Below are 21,071 nucleotides of genomic sequence, written 5' to 3' on the forward strand. Positions count from 1 at the left end.
GCAATAAGCACAGCTGTGATTGGACGGATTCCGCTTCCCAGAGGGCGCGGAGGGGCGCCCTCCTCCGGCTGGACCGTCCCGCACTCCCGGGTGCGCCGCGGCAGGCAGAGGAGAAGCGGGCCTGGTGGCGGCAGTGAGCCCCTTCCCGCCGTGGGCGCCGCCGCTGCCGCCCCCGGGCGCCGGGGCCTCGCGTACAGCCCCTCGGGGAGGCGGGCAGAGGGGGTGGGGCTGCCCGCCCCGCCCCGGGAGGAGCTTCGCACCGCCGCCGCCCCTCGCTGCCCCGCGCCATGGCCGCCGCCGCCTCCGCCGCCACCTGGCGCTACCGCGGGAATCCCGAGGCAGAGCAGCCGGCGGTGCTGGGTGAGGCGGGGGACGGGGCGGGCGCCGGGCCGAGCCCGAGGGCGCCGCAGGGCGGGCGGAGGCCGGGGGCCGTGGGCGGGCGCGCAGCGGGCGGCCTTCTCCGGTGGGGCCGGGGGGCGCGGGGCAGGGCACGCCGCCCGGGCTCACGGCCTCTCCCCACCGCCTTGCAGTGCAGTTCGCCAATGGCAGGCTGCAGCGGTCCGACTCCATGCGGTTCACTGTCTACCGAAATAGGGACACGGCCCATCCCCGGAAGAAGCACCGGAGGATCCTGGTAAGGGCCCGCCCGGGGAGCGCGAGTCCTCGTGTTCGCAGCGTCGGCGGATGCGGGGCGGGCGGCCGCGGGAGCCCGGAGCTGCGCCTGCTCCGAAACGGGCCCTGGCGGCGGGTGCAGCGCTAACACTGTCCACCCGCCTGTGGCTCGCCGTGAAAAGAGGAATGCTCCGCCATAGCCTGGGCAGCCGCAGGGAGCGGCGCATTGGGAGGCTGCAGCGGTGCGGCCTCTGTTAGAGATCAGGGTGAGAGCTGCACCCGGACCCGTGCCGAGGGCGCGCGGGTAATTCCCACCTCGGGCCGTAGTGACGCGTTTTCATCCTTTATTCCCGTTATGGCTGTGGTCATGGCAGCTCCTGCAAGTAGGAACTGAAAACCTCAGTCAGGCACACGGTCCCTGTGGTCCCATTTCAGGGAGACCGCCGTTCCTCTCCAAGCTCTTGCCTGCTGTCCTGCACCAGCTGCTCTTGTTACCGTGTAGTGAGCAAGACTCGGAAATTCTGCATGGAGCTTTCCTTTGTAGCAAATTTAAAAAAATATTCGGCCAGCCTGTGTGAGAGAGAGAACAATTTTCCAAATTTCACAAAATCTCTGGGATTTCAGAGGAAGTTCTGGTTCTTATGTGGCCTGCCAGCACAGTGGAGGTGGGTGTGATTGTGGGTGGCAGAATAGGGAAGCGCTTAATGCTCAGGGAAGCCCTGCACAGGGGTGGGCAGAGGGAGAGCCGTTCCCTTACCCTGTAAAGCACTCTGTGCTGGTATGCCAGGCTCCCTGCTGAGGCTGCCCATGCTTCTGTGGAGACCAACAAGGTGTCCTTGGACCCCAGAGAAGCAGGTGTGGGTCCTGCAGCCCTGCCAAGTCTCAGGTCACGGTGGTTTCTGTGGAGAGCACAGGATCAGACTGTGCCATCTCAGGCTTGGCATTGCAGGTTGACTTTTGGGACAGAACAGAACCTGAATAGTGCAGTGGGGGACAGTTGGATTAATGATATTGGGAGTGATATGTGAGAGTAACCTTTCCACCAGAACTGAATACAAGCTTATTTGAAAAATTTTGATTGATACATGGTTGTGTATTCTCAGACAAAGGTTAATATACTGAAGTTGTGTGTGCTCGTGATTTATTTTAATAACCTAAAGACAAATAATATTTGAAAATTAAGAACTGTTACTTAACAACTGGTCAGGTCCATTTGATCACAAATTCTGTTCTGTTGTGTTTACACAGCGAACACAGTGAATTCTTTACGCATGCCTGGAGGACTATGATCTTGCTGGCATCACGGAGATGTGATGGGTTGGCTCCCATGACTGGAGTGTTGGAATGGAAGGATACAGGCCCTTGAGGAAGGACAGGCAGGGGAGATGAGGAGGGGGTGTCAACCTCTGTGTCAGTGACCAGCTGGAGTGCATGGAGCTCTGCCTGGGGGAGAGCTTATGGGTCAGGATTAAAGGGAGGGCAGGGACAGGTGACATTGCAGTGGGGGTCTGCTGCAGGCCACCAGGAAGAGTGAGTGGATGAGGCCGCTATAGAGATAGACAGGTAGGAGCAGCCTCATGTTCACAAGCCCTGGTCCTCATGGGGGGCTTCAACCACCCCAGTATCTGTTGGAGGGACAGCACAGCAGGGCATAAGCAATCCAGGAGGTTCTGGGAATGCGTTGATGATAACTTCTTTCTCTAAGTGATAGAGGAGCCAACGAGGAGAGGTGCTATGCTGGATCTTGTTCTCACCAACAGGGAGGGGCTGGTGGGGAATGCAAAACTCAAGGACAGCCTTGGCTGCAGTGACCATGAAATGATGAACTTCAAGATCCTTAGGGCACCAAGGAGGGCACACAGCAAGCTCACTACCTTGGACTTCAGGAGAGTAGACTTTGGTCTCTTCAGGGATCTGTTTGGTAGAGTACCATGGGATAAAACCCTGTAGGGAAGAGGGGTCCAAGAAAGCTGTTTAATATTCAAGGATCACCTCCTCCAAGCTCAGGAGCAATGCTAAGAGGAATTCAAGCAAAAACACCAGGAGGCCTGCATGGATGAACAAGGAGCTCCTGGACAAACTCAAACACAAAAAGGAGGCCTACAGAGGGTGGAAGCAAGGACAGGTAGCCTGGGAGCAATACAGAGAAATTGTCTGAGCAGCCAGGGATTGGGTTAGGAAAGCTAAAGCCCTGATAGAATTAAATCTGTCTGGAGATGTCAAGGACAACAAGAAAAGCTTCCATAGGTGTGTCGGTGATAAAAGGAAGACTAGGGAAAATGTGGCCCCTCTCCAGAAGGAAATGGGAGACCTTGTTACCTGGGATATGGAGAAGGCTGAGGTACTCGGTAACTTTTTTACCTCAGTCTTCACAGCAAGCGCTCAAGCCACACCGCACAAGTTGCAGAAGGCAAAGGCAGGGAGTGGGAGAATGAAGAACTGCCCACTGTAGGAGAAGATCAGTTTTGAAACCATCTAAGGAACCTGAAGGTGCACAAGTCCATGGGACCTGATGAGATGCATCTGTGGGTCCTGAGGGAACTGGTGGGTGAAGTTGCTAAGCCACTATCCATCATGTTTGAGAAGGCGTGTCAGTCTGGTGAAGTTCCCACTGACTGGAAAAGGGGAAACATAACCCCTGTTTTTAAAAAGGGAAAAAAGGAAGACCAGGGGAACTACAGGCTAGTGAGTCTCACCTCCGTGCCTGGCAAGATCATGGAGCAGATCCTCCTGGAAACTATGCTAAGGCAGATGGGAAAATAAGGAGGTGATCGGTGACAGCCAACATGGCTTCACTTAAGGGCAAATCGTGCCTGACAAATTTGGTGGCCTTTTATGACAGGGTTACAGTGTTGGTGGATAAGGGAAGAGCAACTGACGTCATCTGCTTGGACTTGTACAAAGCATTTGATGCTGTCCTGCACAACATCCTTGTCTCTAAATTGGGGAGACACAGATTTGATGGATGGACCACTCGGTGGGTAAGGAATTGGCTGGATGTTTGCACTCAAAGAGTTGCGGTCAATGGCTTGATGTTCAAGTGGAGACCAGTGACAAGTAGCATTCCTCAGGGGTCAGTATTGGGACCGGCGCTGTTTAACATCTTTGTTGGCGACACGGACAGTGGGATTGAGTGCACCCTCAACAAGTTTGCTGATGACACCAGGATGTGTGGTGAGGTTGACACACTGGAGGGAAGGGATGCCATCCAGAGGGACCTTGACAGGCTGAAGAGGTGAGCCTGTGCAAACCTCATGAAGTTCATCAAGGCCAAGTGCAAGGTCCTGCATGTAGGTTGGGGCAATCCCAAGCACAGTTACAAGCTGGGTGGAGAATGGATTGAGAGCAGCCCTGAGGAGAAGGACTTGGGGGGTCTTGGTTGATGGGAAGCTCCACATGACCCAGCAATGTGTGCTTGCAACCCATAAAGCCAACCGTATCCTGGGCTGCATCAAAAGAAGCGTGGCCAGCAGGTTGAGGGGAGGTGATTCTGCCCCTCTACTCTGCTCTTGTGATACCCCATCTGGAGTACTGCATTCAGCTCTGGGGCCCCCAGCATAAGAAGGGCTTGGACCTGTTGGAGCGGGTCCAAAGGAGGGCCACAAAGATGATCCAAGGGCTGGAGCCCCTCTCCTGTGAGGACAGGCTGAGAGAGTTGGGGTTGTTCAGCCTGGAGAAGAGAAGGCTCCAGGGAGACCTTACAGCAGCCTTCCAGTACCTGAAGGGAGCCTACAAGAAAGCTGAAGAGGGACTTTTTGCAAGGGCATGTGGTGGTAGGGAAAGGGATAAGGCTTTAAACTGAAAGAAGGTAGATTTAGATTAGATACAAGGAAGAAATTCTTCCCTGTGAGGGTGGTGAGGCACTGGAACGGGTTGCCCAGAGAAGTTGTGGATGCCCCATCCCTGGAAGCGTTGAAGGCCCAATTAGATGGGGCTTCAGGCAACCTGGTCTAGTGGAAGGTGTCCCTGCCCATGGCAGGGGGGTTGGAACCAGATGATCTTTAAGGTCCCTTCTAACCCAAACCATTCTATGGTTCTATGATTTACCAAAGTGTTTGTTGTTGTTGTTGTTAAATTACATTATAAGGAGATTTCTGTTTCTTTCAGTGAAGAGAGAACCAAGCCTAAAGTCAGAAGGTGCTTTCTGCTGCTATTGTTAAGTTTTACAGCTGCTTACATGCATGATTCGCTTGAGGAATAAATGACTTTTCAGCCAAAATCGTCAGGAGAAATATACTACAGTATAGTAGAGACACAAACATTTTGAAATACATTTAGGTGGTTGAGCCATTCTCAGTAGTGCTAGCTCTTTCCCTTGGCAGTACTACAGCTTTAAATGGATCATTGAAAATTACATTTTAAACTGAGTTCCTCTCACTTGTAGCGGTGGCTCTGCTTGATGTGTGCCTTTGGCCCAGGCTGAACTCTGCAAGGATTGTCCTGGCTGGAAGCTTAGAGACGCTTTGAGCAACTGTGTTAAGGACCCTAAAGCATTAGAAATAGTGTCTTAGATTGACTGGTAGAGAGGCCTGATCTGTCTTCACTAATGACTTTGTGAGTAAACCCAGTTTCTTTCACAGACTGTTGCTTCTGGATTAAAGTACGGTCATCAACACAGCGAGGCATTTTAACTGCAGTGACACCCAAGTTTGCTACACTGATAAACTCTAAATTGTGATTGCCATGATTTCTTTGCAATGGTTCCTCATTCTCTGGCCCAGTGAAAGCTGAGGTAGAATTATATATCATGGGTAGTTTCAGCTTCAAGAAATGTTGTCTGTCTTTTAAGGATTTTGAGCTGATGCAAAATGTACCCAAAATGGGCAAAGTGAAGTTTGCCTACGCATGACTAGTGTCGGATGCCCGGGAATATAGAGCTTTGTGGCACCAGGGAAAATAAAGTGGATGCAGAGAAGGTTTTTCACAGCCCTGTATTCAATTAATTTTTCTTTGTTTTTCAGGTCTCAGAAACTGAAAGGCTTTCATATGTTGGGAATAATTTCGGCAGTGGTGTTATGAAGTGTAACTCCCTATGCAGGTATGGGTTGCTGGCAAAATGGGAGCAGGAACGTGGAGGTGGAAGTAGAGGAATTGCTCTGTACATATAGAGATACAAAGTTCTTGGTAGCCTTTCTTAAAGCTGGCTCAGAAGGTCCCACTGAGGCCATGATTTGAATCAAGAGGATTTTGACAGGAGACTCCAGCACCTGGCAGCTGCATTGTTTGTGCACATTACGTCCCTTTGGAAGTTGTGATGTTACATACAAATAGAGTGTATCTGAAAAGGTCTTGTGAAGGAAAGGTTGAGGAGGTGATTTGATGTAGCCGAAACCTAGGAATAACAGCTTTGTTATTAAGAAACTGAGAAATTAAGATTAAGAAATCACCAAGATCATCATCTGCTGCCCAGGAAATCCTTGGGTCATTAATCACCATTTAACTTCAGGGCCACAGCGTGATGCTGCTATATGAACTAATAAACTGTCTGTGCCACGTGCTATAAAAGGAAGTGTTGGTGAAACCACCAGCCTTTACATGTCCTGGTTTAAGAATGTGACCTTTGTCGCATTGGGGCAGATCCCACTTGGCCTCCTAAGAAGTATTCTGTATGTGAGAGCTTTCTTGTTCTCTAATAGGAGAACCACCAAATGGGTGGAGAGCCAATGTGAAATAATCTTGCCTTGTTATACCCAGAGGAGTATCTTTTCTCCTTTGATGCCTGTTACTGCTCCTACTAGCCTCCACAGAGTGCATGTCAAGCTCTTGGTACCAAGTGCTCTGCTCTGTAGATCCAATCCAGTTGTTGCGTGCAGTTTGCTTACATAGCTCATCTCTTCTCTAGTTCAACTGCCCTGACGTGATCATGTCTGACTAGTTAAAATACAGGTGGGGTGAGGAAGTGAATAGCAAACTTGAGTTGTGTAAAACTATTAGGAAGAGGAGGTGCTTTCGGATGTTAGTGCCCTGATGGTCCTATGTTCTGAATAAGACTTATCATTAGGAAGCATTTCTTTACAGAGAGGGTGGTCAAACACTGGAACAGGCTTCCTAGAGAGGTGGTTGATGCCCCATGCCTGTCAGTGTTTCAGAGGTATTTGGACAATGCCCTCAATAATTTGCTTCAACTTTTGGTCAGACCTGAATTGTTCAGACAGTTGGACTAGACGATCACTGTAGGTCCCTTCCAACTGAAATACACTATTCTGTTGTGTTCCATAGTTCTGTAAAAGAAACTGGTTTCACCTCTGCAAATAGTATGTCAAAACATGCTAATACTAATCTTTGTTCCTCTTTCTGAGAAGTGGAACCAGGAGAGCTGGACCTACAGATGTAGGTCTTCAGTTTAAGATGCTGTAGCTGAAAAACGGCACCAAGGGGCTTTTTCTTCTTGAGTTTGGAGAGACAAATTTAGTTTAATGAATATGTATAATACAGGTATCAATGCAGTATTATTTCTAGGCAGATTTAGCACTCTTATCTCTGAACACTTCACACTGCTGATTAAGAGATGGTTTTAGTGGAGTGAGTGGTTCTTGCCTGCACCTCTGGAGATCCTGAGCTATGGAAACTAACAAGGCAAGCTAACTGCTGATACGCATTCAGCTTCACGTATTAGCTTTGCATTAGGTGTGCACATGCCTCAGGATCTCCAGAGATGCAAGCAAGAATCAATTAAGTCATGTCTTGCTTTTCTTTAAAGTTTTCCCACCCCATCCTTCTGTCCCGTTCCTCCCACATCTGCTTCAGCTGCATGCATGAGGATTTCCTCCAGTGGATCCATTCCCAAAGCTCTTCGCAGCTATCGGCCTAAAACTGTGCACTCACAACTGCTAATGTGGGTATTAACAGGGAGCAGAAACCACCTCTGAGCAAACAGCCCAGTTTATTCTGAGTGGAAAGTCAATGAGTCTGCCAAACCTCTGGGCTTCCTGGGACAGCAGGAACTGTCCAGAGATCCTTTCTGGCCAGTGGGGTGCTGTGATTCCCACTGTACTCGGGCAGCTCCTCTGAGAGCAGTTGCATAGAGAGTGTTGCTCCCACTGCAATAAGCAGCCTGTCGTGCAAGCGGGTTTTGTCTTCAGAAGGTGTGTCCTGAGTTTTAGGAAGATGTGTTACCAAGCAGAGCAAGTTCAGGCACTAGTCAGAAGGGATCATGTGGCATGAACTGTTCTGGCTGCATAAGAAACTGGTGCAGCTGAAACCCTGATCAGCTTCAGCCAAGGGTGACATACAGCCTGTTCCCGGTGGGTCATGAGACACGGTGAGGAGCAGCACAAATCGTTTTGGGCTTGCCCCTCTGAAATGTAGGATGAAAAGGAATTTATGTAAGAGAAATTATTCTATTTTAGAGACAATAAATTCACATTTCTGAGAAGGTCTGAGGACTTAAAGTGACTAGTACTAAGCAGAGAATGGGCCACAGGGACCCCAAGTTTTAAAAACACAGGAAACTGCATAGAAGCACTGAGAAACCAATGAGTCCTGACACATCAGAAAAGACAAAAGAGAGTAGCAGCTAGCACTCTGGCACGTAGACTTTGTCTGTGCATTTTGGAGCTAATTTAGTTGTCTTAAGACTTCTATATTTACTTAGAGCAACAAGTCTATATTTTATATAAAGCAACAAGACTATATATATAGTGCTTGCCTTGGAGGTAACTTGTTTTATTGTAACATTCTGAATGTGCTTGGAAAACTTGTATTTGCAAGGCAAAAGAATTGGCAAGGAATGGGGAATACACATGACTCTGCACCTTTTACTTTAAAACTTCACTTCCAGTGGACTGTCTCTCGCTAATCGCATGCCCCTGTTCTTCCCAGGTATTTTGTTGGTGTGTTAGACAAGGACTCTGGGCAAATGGAAGTCTATAATGCTGAAATATTCAACATGCAGCCCTTGCTGTCAGGTAGGAAGATACTGTGTTTAACCCCAGCACCAGAGTCACAGTATGCTAGACCTGTATATGCATTCATCTGTTGACTGCTTGGTCGCTGACAGCAGTGCTCTCTCTTGTCTCACTGGCTGTTCTTTCTTCCTTGTTTCTGCCTTATTCTCTCCATGTGGAGGAAAGAGGATCTAAAGCATTAGATCCTCCTTCTAAGTCACTGCACGATGTGAAAAACAGAGAGAAGGAAACAAGGTGAAATTTAGGGTGAAGGTTAAGCAGAGAGCGTTATGGGTGGGAGGGTGGAAGTGCTGGAGTAACAAAGTTGTCACTGTCCAGAATAACTGCAGCCTTGTCTGGGTATGCTCTGCTGAGGGAAGCCTGGAAATTGTCAGGTCAAGGGACTGGATCACTGAAAAGCAAAACTGCTTTTTCTTCAGCAGAAACGCTTCTTGTTACTGAACGTAGGAGCATAGCCCAAAGAGTATGGTCTTTTGGGAGCTTATTATTAACCTGTGCAGCAGGACCTGAGTATTGCTGCAATCTTTGTGTTACAGTCATAGGCTTTATAGCAAAAATTGGCCTGCTTTTCCTTTTTTGTTCTAGGTACGTACTCTTATATTCAGTGTGTTCTTTCTTTAATTGACATGTCATATGGAGGATATCTTGAAGTGTTGTGCCAAGTCTTTCAGTAATGGATTAGAGCTAAAGGGATACCGAATATGTATGCTGTCCTGGCTGCTGCAAGCCAAGCATACTAACTTTTGTTCTTTTATAGATAACTTAATGCCTGATGACACGAAGGATTATCAGAGTAAATCCTACAGGGAGAAGGTAAAGTTGAAACCCCATATCATGTTCTACTGTGATTATCCAGCTAACAGTGGCAGATGATACTTGTCTGAGACCTGTGATGTTTGGTTTCCTGCAGGGTAAACCTATGCAGGTTCAACAATCTCTCTGTGCCTTGGAGGTCTATGAGACAGTGCATTATTAGTGCCTAACTTGGCAGTATTTTCATAATTATTTCAGACTTCATTACAAGCCCAGTTATTGCCTGCCCCCTTGCAGATCAGTGCTTGTTGTATGGTTGGGTTGTGCCCAGTGAAATGTTTGAAGTTTTCTTAGAGAATTGTGAATGTGGAACAAGTGGTGGTTAGCTGAGTTTTCCTCTTAAATGCAAAGTGTCTTCAGTTCAACAGGTGTTTTAATTTGCTTCTCTCTTGCACAGATGGATTTGTGCATTGAGGCTTTTGGTACCAGTAAGCAGAAGCGAGCTCTGAACTCTCGGCGAATGAATGCTGTGGGCAATGATATTCTGAATACTGCTGTGACAAAAGCAGCAGCAAACATTATAGGTGCAAAGGGAGTAACAGGTAAGAATGTTGTCTCAGGGTTTAATGAAGGTAACCAGAAATGTTTTTTTTCTGTCTGTTGCTTGCCAAGTATGGTAGGAAGAAGAAAGGGGTTTTCTTCGAGTGACCAAGGAAGCAGCTGGTCTAACAGCTGAGAAGGGCACATGTGGAGGAACTCGCAGATCTTTCTGATGGAAAAGGAACTGCTTCCTTCTGATTCTGCTAGACTTAGTGTGGGTGTTGCCTGAATGAGGGAAGGTCCCTGTGGCATCAGTGTCCATCCCTGCCCATTGTTGGGAGCTCTTCTGGGAGTCCATGGATATCAGTTTACTGGGACAAAGGCAGTACATTCACCTGGTCTGAACTGAGATGCTGAATGTTCATTAAGGTGAACTGTACCTTGGCCCATACCCTAAACCAGGTCACAGCCCCATCAAGTGCCGTCCCCAGTGCTGTTGTGAGCCAGGCTGACTTAGGCTTCTGCTATGGAGGAGCCTGCAGCAAAGAGGAGTCTGCCGTGGCCTTAGTTACTGTCACTACTGCAGGGAAAGTTCACGCTCCAAAGCATCACACTGAGGTGATATTTCAAGGAAAGTTGATAACGTCGCTACTGAGTGCTGGTGAGGCTGCATCTGTATTATGTTGTGCAGCCTGTGCCACCCCGCTGTGCCCCTGCCCTGATCAAGAAGGTGGAGAAATGACAGAGGAGTCATGGCAGGGCAACAAGAATAGGCAGGGGCCTGGAGCACACAACTGACAAGGAGAGGCAGAGGGAGCTGGGCTTGGTTAGTCTGTCAAAGAGGATCTAACAGCAGCCCACAGCTACCTGAAGGGCAGTTAGAGCCAAAGCCACCTCAGCAGTGCCAACAAAGGTCAACAGCACAAGTTGCAGTGGTCCCTGGACCTTGGGAGGTCCACATGGGATACTGGGGGAACCTTCTTGCCTTGGAGGGTATTGCCGCCCTGGAACACGTCACAGAGAGGTGTGGAGTCACCATCCTTGGGGGTTTTCAAACTTTGGCAGGACAAAGCCAGGGCTGCCGTGATCTAGTGCTGTAGACAGTCCTGCTCGGAGCAGGAGGTTGGACAGGAGACCTCCAGAGCTCCTTTCCACCAGCACTTCTGGGATTCTGAGTTTCATTGGCTATGAATGGGAGACGACACGTTTGTTGAGTATGGAACCAGTCAGCAATCATCCTTTGTGTTCCAGGTTGGATATTGACTATGCTCTCAGAGCTGCTTTGTGCCAAATGGACGTCCAGTGGAATCCAGGGTGCCAAAACCATATTCTGCACAAGAGATGCAGCAGCAGCAACCAGTTTGTCTTGGTGCACTTCTTTCCTAGATTCTTCTCTAGCCTGGAGTGGCTTTTCTAAATTCTAAAGAGCAGAAAGTTCTTGGTAGAAGTGATGACACCAGTGTAAAACCCCGCATGCTCAATACATAGCAGGCATATCAGAAGCTCTCGGCCTTTCTGTGCCTACTGGAATGCTTTCTGTAGAGTCAGCACCTACATGTGGCAGTAATGAAACAAAATAGGGAAGAGCTGTAGCCTTTTCCTTACTACTGTCCCAAGTGAGATAAACTGAACTGGTATATTAAACCTTTAAAAATCCAGCTGTGACTAAACTGGTGTTAACCCAAGAACCACCATTGAGTAGACTTGTGTTTAAAGGAAGGGTCTGGGTTGCGGTCATGTTTTCTGTGTTTTTGTTTGCATGGTCCAAATACTCTCTTCTTTCCTGCTTCCCTCCAAAGCTTTGATCCAGGATGTGGCCCAGGATGATGTACAGAACATCTCCATCTTCCTCCCACCGTGTAATGAAGATGCTGACAAACCAGAAAATGTTTACAAGTTTGAGGACAGTATCTTTTTCTGTGGCAGAGTGGTTTCCCACACCTGTAAGCCTCGATTTCAGTGGTCTGGCACGTGGGAGTGAGTGCTGACAGGCGTGTCAATGAGCCAAGCCTTCTCTCCTCACAAGCCAAAAACTGGGAGCAGGGACATGCTGTGTTGAGGTTTTTGGGCCTGCAACTCCCATATCCTGCCTATTTCCTACAGAGAGCAGGATGCTGTGCCTCCTCCTTGGCAGCAGTTTGTCTGGGAATAGTAATGAGGTCAGCTATGCAGGAGAAGTCACTTGTGGTCAAGCCACAGTCCTTTAGAGACCTTTGTTATTGGCCAGCTTCCTAGTCTTGTCATTACATCCTGCCTATTTATAATTTCCTTCCCTCCTTCCCTGCCCCACACCTCCTAAAGCAAGAATGGATAGAGCTTACCTCGCTGCAGGCTGTTTAGACCAGAAGGGAGAGCGAAGGCATGCGTGTTCTTTTTCTTTAAAATCTTTCCAGTCCTGTCCCCAGCAGAGTATGAAGCATTGCGGGTTCCAGCAGAAGTCTTTGTTAACATCACTCCAGAAGAAATCACCAAGAAAACAGAAGAGAAAAGGTAATGCTGCTGCAAACAGCCTTGTTACAGTCGAGGTGGGCCCTGTGAAACTGTAGTTTTTCTGTGGGGCAGGATGGCTAGTGTTGCCAGCTCCACAATACCCAGGCTGATCTTTTCAGTGCAGAGGGAGGACATTTGATCCAAACACAGCTGAGCAACCTACCTTGGGGAATGTGGGGTATAGTTTTACATGTGAGGAAGTTGTGTGCACAGCAGCATGGCTGCTCTTTGGGGAACTGATTGCAGAGGAAGAGAGTGGAGAAATCCAGAGTGGGGTCTGAAGGCAGGTGCCTAGAAGGGGGACTGCAGAGCTGTGCTCAGCATGGTGTGCCTGTGGCTGGGCACTGTCCCAGCCAAGTACTGACTTGCTGTGGTAGTTGCTGTGGCTTGGCAAGCTGACACAGACATGCACTTAGAGCTGTTAAGCCCATGTGCTGAGGGGCTGAAGTGAGCACGAAAAGCACAAACCACACCTGTGCTTCCTGTCTGCCATTGCTGGAGTAGAAGTGTGTCTGTGTGCTATGTAGAGAGCCTGCAGTTTCTGGAGTGCAGGGACTTTCTTAGTAGCTGCACACTGAAAGGGGCTGGCTGAACATGGTGCACTCACAAAGCAGCCTCCTGGGCTATCCTTTATAGGTGTCCAGGGAATATTCAAACAGCTGAGCATTGAAGTTACAGGTGTGTCCTGTCCTCCTGATGATGTAAACTGGTTCCTGGTTGATTGAGCCTCATCTTCCCCCTCTTTCTCCTTCAGCCATTGCTCCTTTGTTTTAGAGGAGCTGAAGTTCCTGCCTCCTGCTGAGAAGAGCAGAGATCACAAAGCCCGATGCCTCTGGTTCCTAGACACCCTTATTAAGTTCAGCTACCTGAAAGTCATCAAGAAGAAGCGTAAGAGAGTTTTCAGCTCTTCCACTTCTAAGCTACCTGTTGAGACTTGATTTGTAATTAACTGCAGTAGAAAACATTAAAGCTGCGCAGAACAAGCTGTGATCAAACAGCTAGCTGCAGCAGTTGCTTTCAGCCTCTTTCATGCTGAGGTTGAGGATCTCCGTGTTGTTGAGGGCTGTTACATCTGTGTCTGCTGGGAGATGTATGTTAATCCTTTTCAGTCCCTTTGTAGCTGCCATGCATCAGGATGGCACCATGGGATCCTCTTGGTAGGAGACAGGGTAGCTTACATTGGAAATTTTGAGATTCTTTGTAGTTTATCAACAGTTCTGTACTTAAAACTTGTTTTATATTTTCACACTTTAGTCCTAAGCCAAGAGGCTGGAAACTATCAGCTCTCTCCCTCATCCAGCCTCCATATTCCAGGTGCAAGAGCTATACAGTACACAATACATCCTTTGTATCTCCTTTTGTGCTTTTGAGAATGTTTTCATCATCCTTTGCTTATTAGCTCAATGTGTGGATCACAGTGATCATACCTCTGTTCTCTTCAGGATCTTTCTTTCAAAATAGCAGGAACTGCTGTTCTCAAAAGCACTGCATAAAATATTTTGGTTGAGATTTTCAAGACTTGCCATCTTCTATGGAACTTGTGTATCCAAGTCTCCTTGTCAGTGCTGAAAATGTCATTGTTAGCATTTTCAATGGCAGGGGTGTGATGGAGGAGGAAGTGGCAAGCCTGTGTGTAAATATCTTCCTGCATTGCTGGAGACACAGGAGTCACCCTGTAGGACTTAGTCAAGGAAGATGTGGAAATGACTAGTCTTGGTGCTAATAGGAATTTGTTAGTGTGGTTTCAGTTTTAATAATATTTTGTGACAGGACCATCTATTAAAAGGCAGGAAAAGAAATATATGTGTAGGCATACATGCACACATTTCAGATTGTGTAGTATTGAAGTGGAAGATCCCATTTGTAAAGAAAATAAAAGGTGTTAGGAGCCTCTTTCTGACCTGAAAAATGATGAGACGTAGAAATCAATTGTCCAGGTTCCTTTTAGGTTGTCTGTTCCTGGGAAGAGGTGATAAATATCATGGTAGTAAATGTACTATTATGATAGCTGGAGATGGTCAGTACAAGGAAGAGTATGTGTTTCTCATTTCACTGCAAAACGCCTTTCTGTCCTAGATCCATTGGGTCCTGAATGCCCACACATTATTAGCAGGAAACTCATGAAGAATTTCACTTCACTGACCTACAACAATGGCAGGTAAGGAACTGTGTTTGCTTTGATGTTCTTGACGCAGAGATATGGCAGAGTTCAGCTTGAAGGGCCATGGACACGTTATCAGGAAACCTCCTACCAAAATGGAAGATGGCAGTAGCTTCTCTTGCTTCACACCCCTGGCTCTGTAGAACATTGAGTTGTGGCTGGTGATAGTCCATTTTAGACAGTACGGGTCTAAAATGTGGCTGGGAGAAGCAGGGTCATGTGTGCAAAAGCAAGCCTGCACCTGTGGAGTTAGCTAGTGCCACCAAGTGGGATGCCCAGCCATCTGCCTGACCATTTCTGGATGCAGGACAGCAGAATGGGTGCTTGCTTTGCAGCTGACTCTCGACTGTGCAGCTAACGGGCAGCTGTCCGCACATACATTTTCACTGTGAACCAAGGCAGCTGACAGATGGATGTGTCAGCTCTTCCACCATCCCAGATCAGGACAGAGGTTGTCTGTTTAGCACTGTTTAGCCACAGTGCAGTGGCTAAATAATGGTGATTTTTTTTTACACTCACATAGTTTAATTAGCGTAACAGGGGCGCTTTTACAAGAACCTAGACCTGACTTGACTTATTTGGATTCTCCATTAAAACCTACACAGACAAAAATGCATAAAGATCTGCACTGGTTAACTTGTGCCGGGCTGACACCCACACCATTGCACCTATATGTGTATAGGCCAAAGAGTTCTGCCTAAGCTTTGCCCAGGCTTGGCCCACCAGCAGTGACAAAGTTTGGTATAGTAAGGTAGGGTCTGGTCCTGCTGTGGAGGTCAGTGAGGAGAAGCCACCACCCCATGACTGGAGCAGAGGCTGGGAAGCTACTGCAAGGTCCTCTTTTGCAGCAGTGTCAGAGCCACTTGTGTAGTGCTGAGTGCTGTCTCACTGCATGTGAGGAGGACAAAGAAGCCTGGTAGGCTCCTGTGATCAGAGGTCTCTGTTGCTTTGAGCTCTTTTTTGGCGTCTCAGAAAAGTTAGTCATGTCTAACTGGGGCTCCAGTTCTGTCTGCATCTCATGGGGGTTGTGTTTTGGGTTCACTGACACTCCACATCTTGTGTGTTCTTGCCATGCAGTGTGCAGAATTTGATCTCTGCATCAATGAAGGCTAAAATCACAGCATACGTCATTGCATTGGCTCTGCACATTAACAACTTCCAAATAGACCTCACCGTCCTGCAGAATGACATGAAGCTCCAAGAAAGCAGGTGAGTTGTCATGTTTGTTCATACCTGCTGAGATATGCTGTGATCCTCCTACAAAGAGCCACTAGGGAAAGAGCTCTGGAGTCTCTCTGGGAGCTGGGTTACCTGCCAGTGAGTCCCTTTTGTTGTAATTGGACTCTTTTGTGAGTGTGTTGAAGCTTTATTTTGAAGCCCTGATGTTCATAAAGGAGGGTGGTTATACGTCTCAAACTTTGAAAGGTCACTTATCGCAACGAGGTCCTCAGGTGCTTCAAGAGGCTCTTCAGCTATTGTGCAGGGAAGGAAACTGAGGTAGGCAGCACCAAAATGGGCAGCCTGGGCAGATTCCAGGGCAAGACCTATCCACTGCCACCCAGCCCCGTTTCTGGCCTGACAAATCATGTCACTCTTCACCTTCCTGTCCTCTGTGTGCCTTCTTCCTGCAGATCTTCAGTCCTTGTTAGGTACCGGTCTGGGTGTAAGTGAAGGTTTGTGCCTGACTGCAGCAGCAAAGCTAGGAACAGGGATTTTTTTCTCACTATCACACTATGAGCATGTAGTTGGTGTTTACATGGAGGAATCCCAGGCCCCTGAAATTTACCCACTCTGGGCTTGGCACTGAGGAGATTGTTTCTGAAATACTGATGGACTTGACTTTGCAGCGAAGCATCATGGGGAGAGATTGTAGGCAGAACTGCTGGCCATAGTATTTGAAATAAGAATTTGCCAGATCAGGGTTAGTGAAGGTGAATGGGTAGAAAACAGCTTGCAGAGGAAGCTTCAGGGCAAACAACCCTTGCTGTGTTAGCTTTTGGAGGCAGTTCTCTGTATTTTAATTTTCCGTAGAAGAATACGTAAGTGGTGTGCACCTGCTGTTAGCTGCAAGACCTGCTTTTCCCAGCAGGTGTCAGCCAGAGCCTGCTGCCAGCTCCTCCAGCTTTGAGAGCTGTTTGCACTGTGCTGTCTCTGGCCCCTGCAGAATAGATCAGGAATTGAACAGTTCCGGTCAGCCAGTCCACTGTGCTTGCTGGGAAGTCTCCCAGCAAGCAGACATCAGCTCAGCAGGCAGCTTGTTAACGCTGTCTGGGAAGGGGTCAGGTGGCCCCATTAGTGACTGTTCAGCCATGCTCTAGTGTATCTCTCCCACCCTGTCCTGTTCTGTGGGCAATAGTGACAGCAAAGGTATGTGCTTCCTAACTCAGTCACATTGGTGTTTCTTAACAGGATTGCTTAGAGGTCATGTGGCTGGGTAGGAACTGCAGAAGGACACAAACCCTTCACTGCAACTGAGAAAAACGTGGACTATCCTGGGGTTTCTGGCTGAGGGATGTAATGTTAAGGTCTGGTAATAACTGGAAGTTATCAGAGCCCTTAGTGACCTCTTGGTTTTGCAGGCTCCCCAGTCAGCCTTCATGCAATGACTTCTGATTTTGTCCCCAGTTACGCTTTTTATTCTTTGATGCGTAGTAGTGGGTTTAACACAACAGCAGTATTTGCTGTTGGTTTCGATCCATTTTCTTTCCTTCCCCCCCCCCCCCCCCCCCTTTTCTCCTTTTTGGAACTAAGCTTTTTAAGGAAGCTACATTGGTTTTCACAGTTGATGCCCAGGTTTTGTTCTTAACTGCTGTACTGGAGCTGGGAACATAGGGCATAGGATGCTGTTGAGAAAAGGGTTGAGGAGGCTGGGACCTGTTGGAAAAATTGAGGAGAGACATAGCCATGAGCCACCTGATGGATGACCCGTGCTTGGAGTAGGAGGTTTGACTGAAGAACACTTCCCAACTGAATCTGTTTGTATATCAAAGATAATATAGTCAGCTTAGAGGATTCTGGGGCTTGTGTGTTCTCAGGACCCCAGGTGAGGCTGGCACATCTATTTTCTTGCTAGCTTCCCTTCAGATGCACTTTGTTCTCTCTGTTTGACAAGCCTCCAGGTGTGTTCTGGCTTGTGTAGGATGAAGAGCTTGAGCAAGAATGCACACCTCAAACAAGCCCCTCTTAGAGCTAAGGATGCTGAATTTTAGTGGCTAAGAGGAGATGCTTTGCTGTACTAGGTTCTATTCATTGTACCACACCACAGGAGATGAGTGCACTGGGAAGCAAACATGGGCTGCCAGCAGTAGCAGCTGAACACAAATTACGCCTGTTCTCTTCTTCATAGGGAAGTGGAGAACAGCATTATTTTTTCTCAAGTCAGCTGGCCATTGAGTAAGGTGACATAGGTTTATAATGCTCTCTGAGGTGGTGATGCACAGCTCAGTAGCATTCTAGCCTCCCCAGGAAGGCTTTACCTTGTAGTCTTTGAATGCTTCCAGCTTCTGTCTCCATGGTATCCCTGAGATGCAGAAAATGCATCCTGATCGCTGGTGCCTCCTGGCTTCTCCCCTGCGGCACAAGGCTGTTGATCTTTTGTGCAGTGTCACGCTACAGAAGACCTGTGCGCACCACTGACACAGTATTTCTCTGGTGTTTTCCAGGATGATGGACATTGCAAAGGCCATGCGGTTGAAGATCTCCAAGGCAAAGGGGCTGCTGGGACTTGAGAATGATCAGAACCACAAGCTGGGTACTCTCTCTCTCCCCTTGCCTGTGCCGAAGGCATCAGGGAACCAACGGAAGCGCAGGAAAATGGACTAAAATGTCTGGGAGGTCTGAGCAGGGATGACACAGTTCCTTTCTCTACTGCCGTTCTGCACACAGAGCATCATGGGGATACTTTTGTCTGCTGGATTTGGCTGTCCAGCATCAGCACATGACCCTGCTGAAACCCTGTCTCAAGCCTGGGCTGGAACAGATGTTCACCTCATTACAATGCTTCTTTTTTCTATTTATGTAGAAAAAGCTATAATAAAACATCTTTCTTTTTTCCTGTCTGTATGAGGGAAGAAGGATGTAGGTTGTACTGGAGTAAGAGGACATGGTTTGAAACTGCAGGTCTTCCACTGACTGCTGTCTGGTTGGTTCTGGCAGTGACCTGTCGGCTCATGGCCTGTTTTACCCTTTTTTCACACATGCAGAGTAGAAAGCATAGAAAGAGACAGACCAAGCAAAGCATTACTGACATAGAAGTTTGGCACTGTGTGTGTCTGTTTCTGTAGAGTTTCAGTGTAATTCTGTGTTGAAAAAGTGTAAAGATGACACCCAGACAAAATATTTCTGCCACTTTCCCTATCCTGGTTTCTGGCCTGGAGGAGGGAGAATTCTGCTGACTCAGAGCTGATGTCTTCAGAAAGGAGTAGTAGTTTGAATCCACTGCTGTGGATTCTTAGTCCTTAGGAGAGAGACTTCTGTGCTAGTTTCTCTTGTGTTTTCACTCTAGTCTTGGGCTGGTGGGCTGTAAGCCTCGTTGCACCTGTTTACTAAGCAAGGTTGTAGGAAATGGGGGCTTGTGAAAAGCTGAGGATCACCTGCAAGAGAAAAAGCCTGTGTGAAACAGGAGGAGCATGGGATGTCAAGACCAGTCTTCTGTTTGAGGTGTCTTTACTCCAGATAGTAATTTGGGTTTAGTACATCATTTTTTACATGCCTTAATGATGCACTCTTTACCACTCTCATTAGAAGTGACACAAACATCTAGTTTTCTGGGTGGAGGATAATTAATGCCATGGGACTTACAGGCAGCAGATAATAGATAGAAATGTTTTTATCACAGAATAGTTGAGGTTGGAAGGGACTTTTGGAGGTCACCTTAGAAATGTTTTTATCACAGAATAGTTGAGGTTGGAAGGGACCTTTGGAGGTCACCTTGTCCAGTCTCCCTGCTCAAGCAGGACCACCCAGAGCCAGGTGCCCAGGACTGTGTCCAGATGACTTGTGAATGTTTCCAGTGATGGAAATTCCACAACCTGCCTGGGCACCCTGTGCCAGTGTGTGGTCACCCTCACAGTAAAAAAAGTGTTTCCTGATGTTCAGATGGAGCTTCATGTGTTTCAGTGTGTGCCCATTGACTTTGGTCCTGTCACTGGGCACCACTGGAAATAGCCTAGCTCATCCTCCTTGCACCCTCCCTTCAGGTATTCATAGACATGGATGAGATCTCCCTGAGCCTTCTCTGCTCCAGGCTGAATAGTCCCAGCTCTCAGCCTTTCCTCATAGGAGTGATGCTCCAGTCCATTCAGCATCTTGGTGGCCCTTCGCCGGACTCTGTCCAGTATGTCCATATCTCTCTTGTACTGGGGAGCCCAGAACAGGACACAGTACTCCAGGTGTGGCCTCACCAGTGCTGAGCTGAGGAAAAGGATCACCAACCTCAACCTGCTGGAGTCGGTCCTCCTAATGCTGACCAGGACACTGTTACCCTCTGCTGCAAGGGCACATTGCTGGCTCATGTTCAACTTGGTGTCCACCAGGAACCGCAGGTCCCTTTCTGCCAAGCTGCTTGCTGGCTGGGCTGTCCCCACTGTGTCCTAGTGCATGGGGTTGGTCTTCCCCAGGTGCAGGACCCCAGCTGTGAACACCACCCCTGCCCACTGCTGCCGTAGTGCAAGTGTGTGCCATAGCCAGGGAGCAGTTGGCACGCCAGAGCTAGCACGGAAGATGAGGCAGGACCTACAACAGGTTGCATCGTTGTCTGAGTGGGAGAACGTTCCTGTGGGAGCAGGGTGGCTCCCATGGCTGCCTGGTTTGAAGGTGACCAGAAGCTCTCCCCACTCATTCTCTGCCACCACCCCAAGATCACTCCAGTACTTCACTAGGTTACAGATGGCATTATAGTCAGGGAAGGTTTAGATTGGATATTAGAATAAATTTCTTCATGGAAAGAGTGGTCAAGCATTGGAACAGGCTGTCCAGAGAGGTGGTGGAGTCACCATCCCTGAAGGTGTACAAAAAATGTGTAGACATGGCACCTTGGGACATGGTTTAGTAGGCATGGTGGTGTTGGGTTGACAGTTGGACTGATGATCTTAGAGGTCCTTTCCAACCTTAATGATTCCTAGTTTTTTACTTTCATTAAAAAATAATCCAGCCACCAAGCCAGGAAACGTGAAATTAATTATTACTCTACCCTTGGTTTGGTGGTAGACTTGGTAGTGTTAGGTTAATGGTTGGACTGGGTGATCTTAAAGGTCTTTTCCAACCTAAACGATTCTATGATTCTGTGATAGTCTTATTGATAAGGTGTCTGGCCACCAGATAAAAGGTTCCATGAAAGGCTGGGTGCAGACTCTCACACCTAAGAGCGCAGGGCTCTGTAGGACAGTGTTGGGTTGGAGTCACCTTCTCTTTGTGATGCTGGCACGTTGTCTCACAACTGGTTCCCGCACAGACAGCGGGAGGACAGGCGCAGCAGGGAGGCACTCAGCTTTCACCAGTGCTGCCTTTCTGGAAACGATGAGCTCTAATTAACTTACAAGCAGACAAATGCACTCTTTGAGCAAAGCAAAATGCAAGGTCTGTGCTGTGCCAAGAAGTAGCAGTGCAGG

General features: G+C 48.2%; 1 protein-coding gene across 5 annotated transcripts; it reads left to right on the top strand.

The window, feature by feature from the left end:
• Positions 1-287: 287 nt before the first annotated feature.
• Positions 288-18,692, top strand: POLR1E (RNA polymerase I subunit E). Of its 5 annotated transcripts, XM_075726389.1 has the most exons (13): positions 288-360; positions 531-634; positions 5,574-5,650; positions 8,434-8,519; positions 8,824-8,852; positions 9,303-9,332; positions 9,730-9,874; positions 11,612-11,719; positions 12,206-12,302; positions 13,057-13,190; positions 14,379-14,460; positions 15,541-15,672; positions 18,126-18,692. In XM_075726389.1, the coding sequence occupies exons 1-13, from the start codon at positions 288-290 to the stop codon at positions 18,283-18,285; spliced, it is 1,257 nt and encodes a 418-aa protein (XP_075582504.1). In that variant the 3' UTR covers positions 18,286-18,692. The 5 variants fall into 5 exon arrangements, with proteins under 5 accessions (XP_075582504.1, XP_075582505.1, XP_075582508.1 ...); XM_075726393.1 differs by lacking the exons at positions 288-360; positions 531-634; positions 8,824-8,852 and adding exons at positions 2,009-2,022; positions 4,997-5,166 and having other exon boundaries at positions 9,277-9,332; XM_075726392.1 differs by lacking the exons at positions 288-360; positions 531-634; positions 8,824-8,852 and adding exons at positions 2,454-4,096; positions 4,997-5,166 and having other exon boundaries at positions 9,277-9,332.
• The last annotated feature ends 2,379 nt before the right edge of the window (positions 18,693-21,071 follow it).

This window comes from Pelecanus crispus, chromosome Z (genome assembly GCF_030463565.1).
Source record: "Pelecanus crispus isolate bPelCri1 chromosome Z, bPelCri1.pri, whole genome shotgun sequence".
In the NCBI taxonomy this organism is placed as follows: domain Eukaryota; kingdom Metazoa; phylum Chordata; class Aves; order Pelecaniformes; family Pelecanidae; genus Pelecanus; species Pelecanus crispus.

Bases quoted from the DNA above. Each gene is read 5' to 3' on its own strand.
- POLR1E (XM_075726389.1), top strand. From the start codon at position 288: ATGGCCGCCGCCGCCTCCGCCGCCACCTGGCGCTACCGCGGGAATCCC. The intron at 8,520-8,823 runs GTAGGAAGATAC...GGAGTAACAAAG, and splicing joins CATGCAGCCCTTGCTGTCAG to TTGTCACTGTCCAGAATAAC. The intron at 9,333-9,729 runs GTAAAGTTGAAA...TCTCTTGCACAG, and splicing joins GTAAATCCTACAGGGAGAAG to ATGGATTTGTGCATTGAGGC.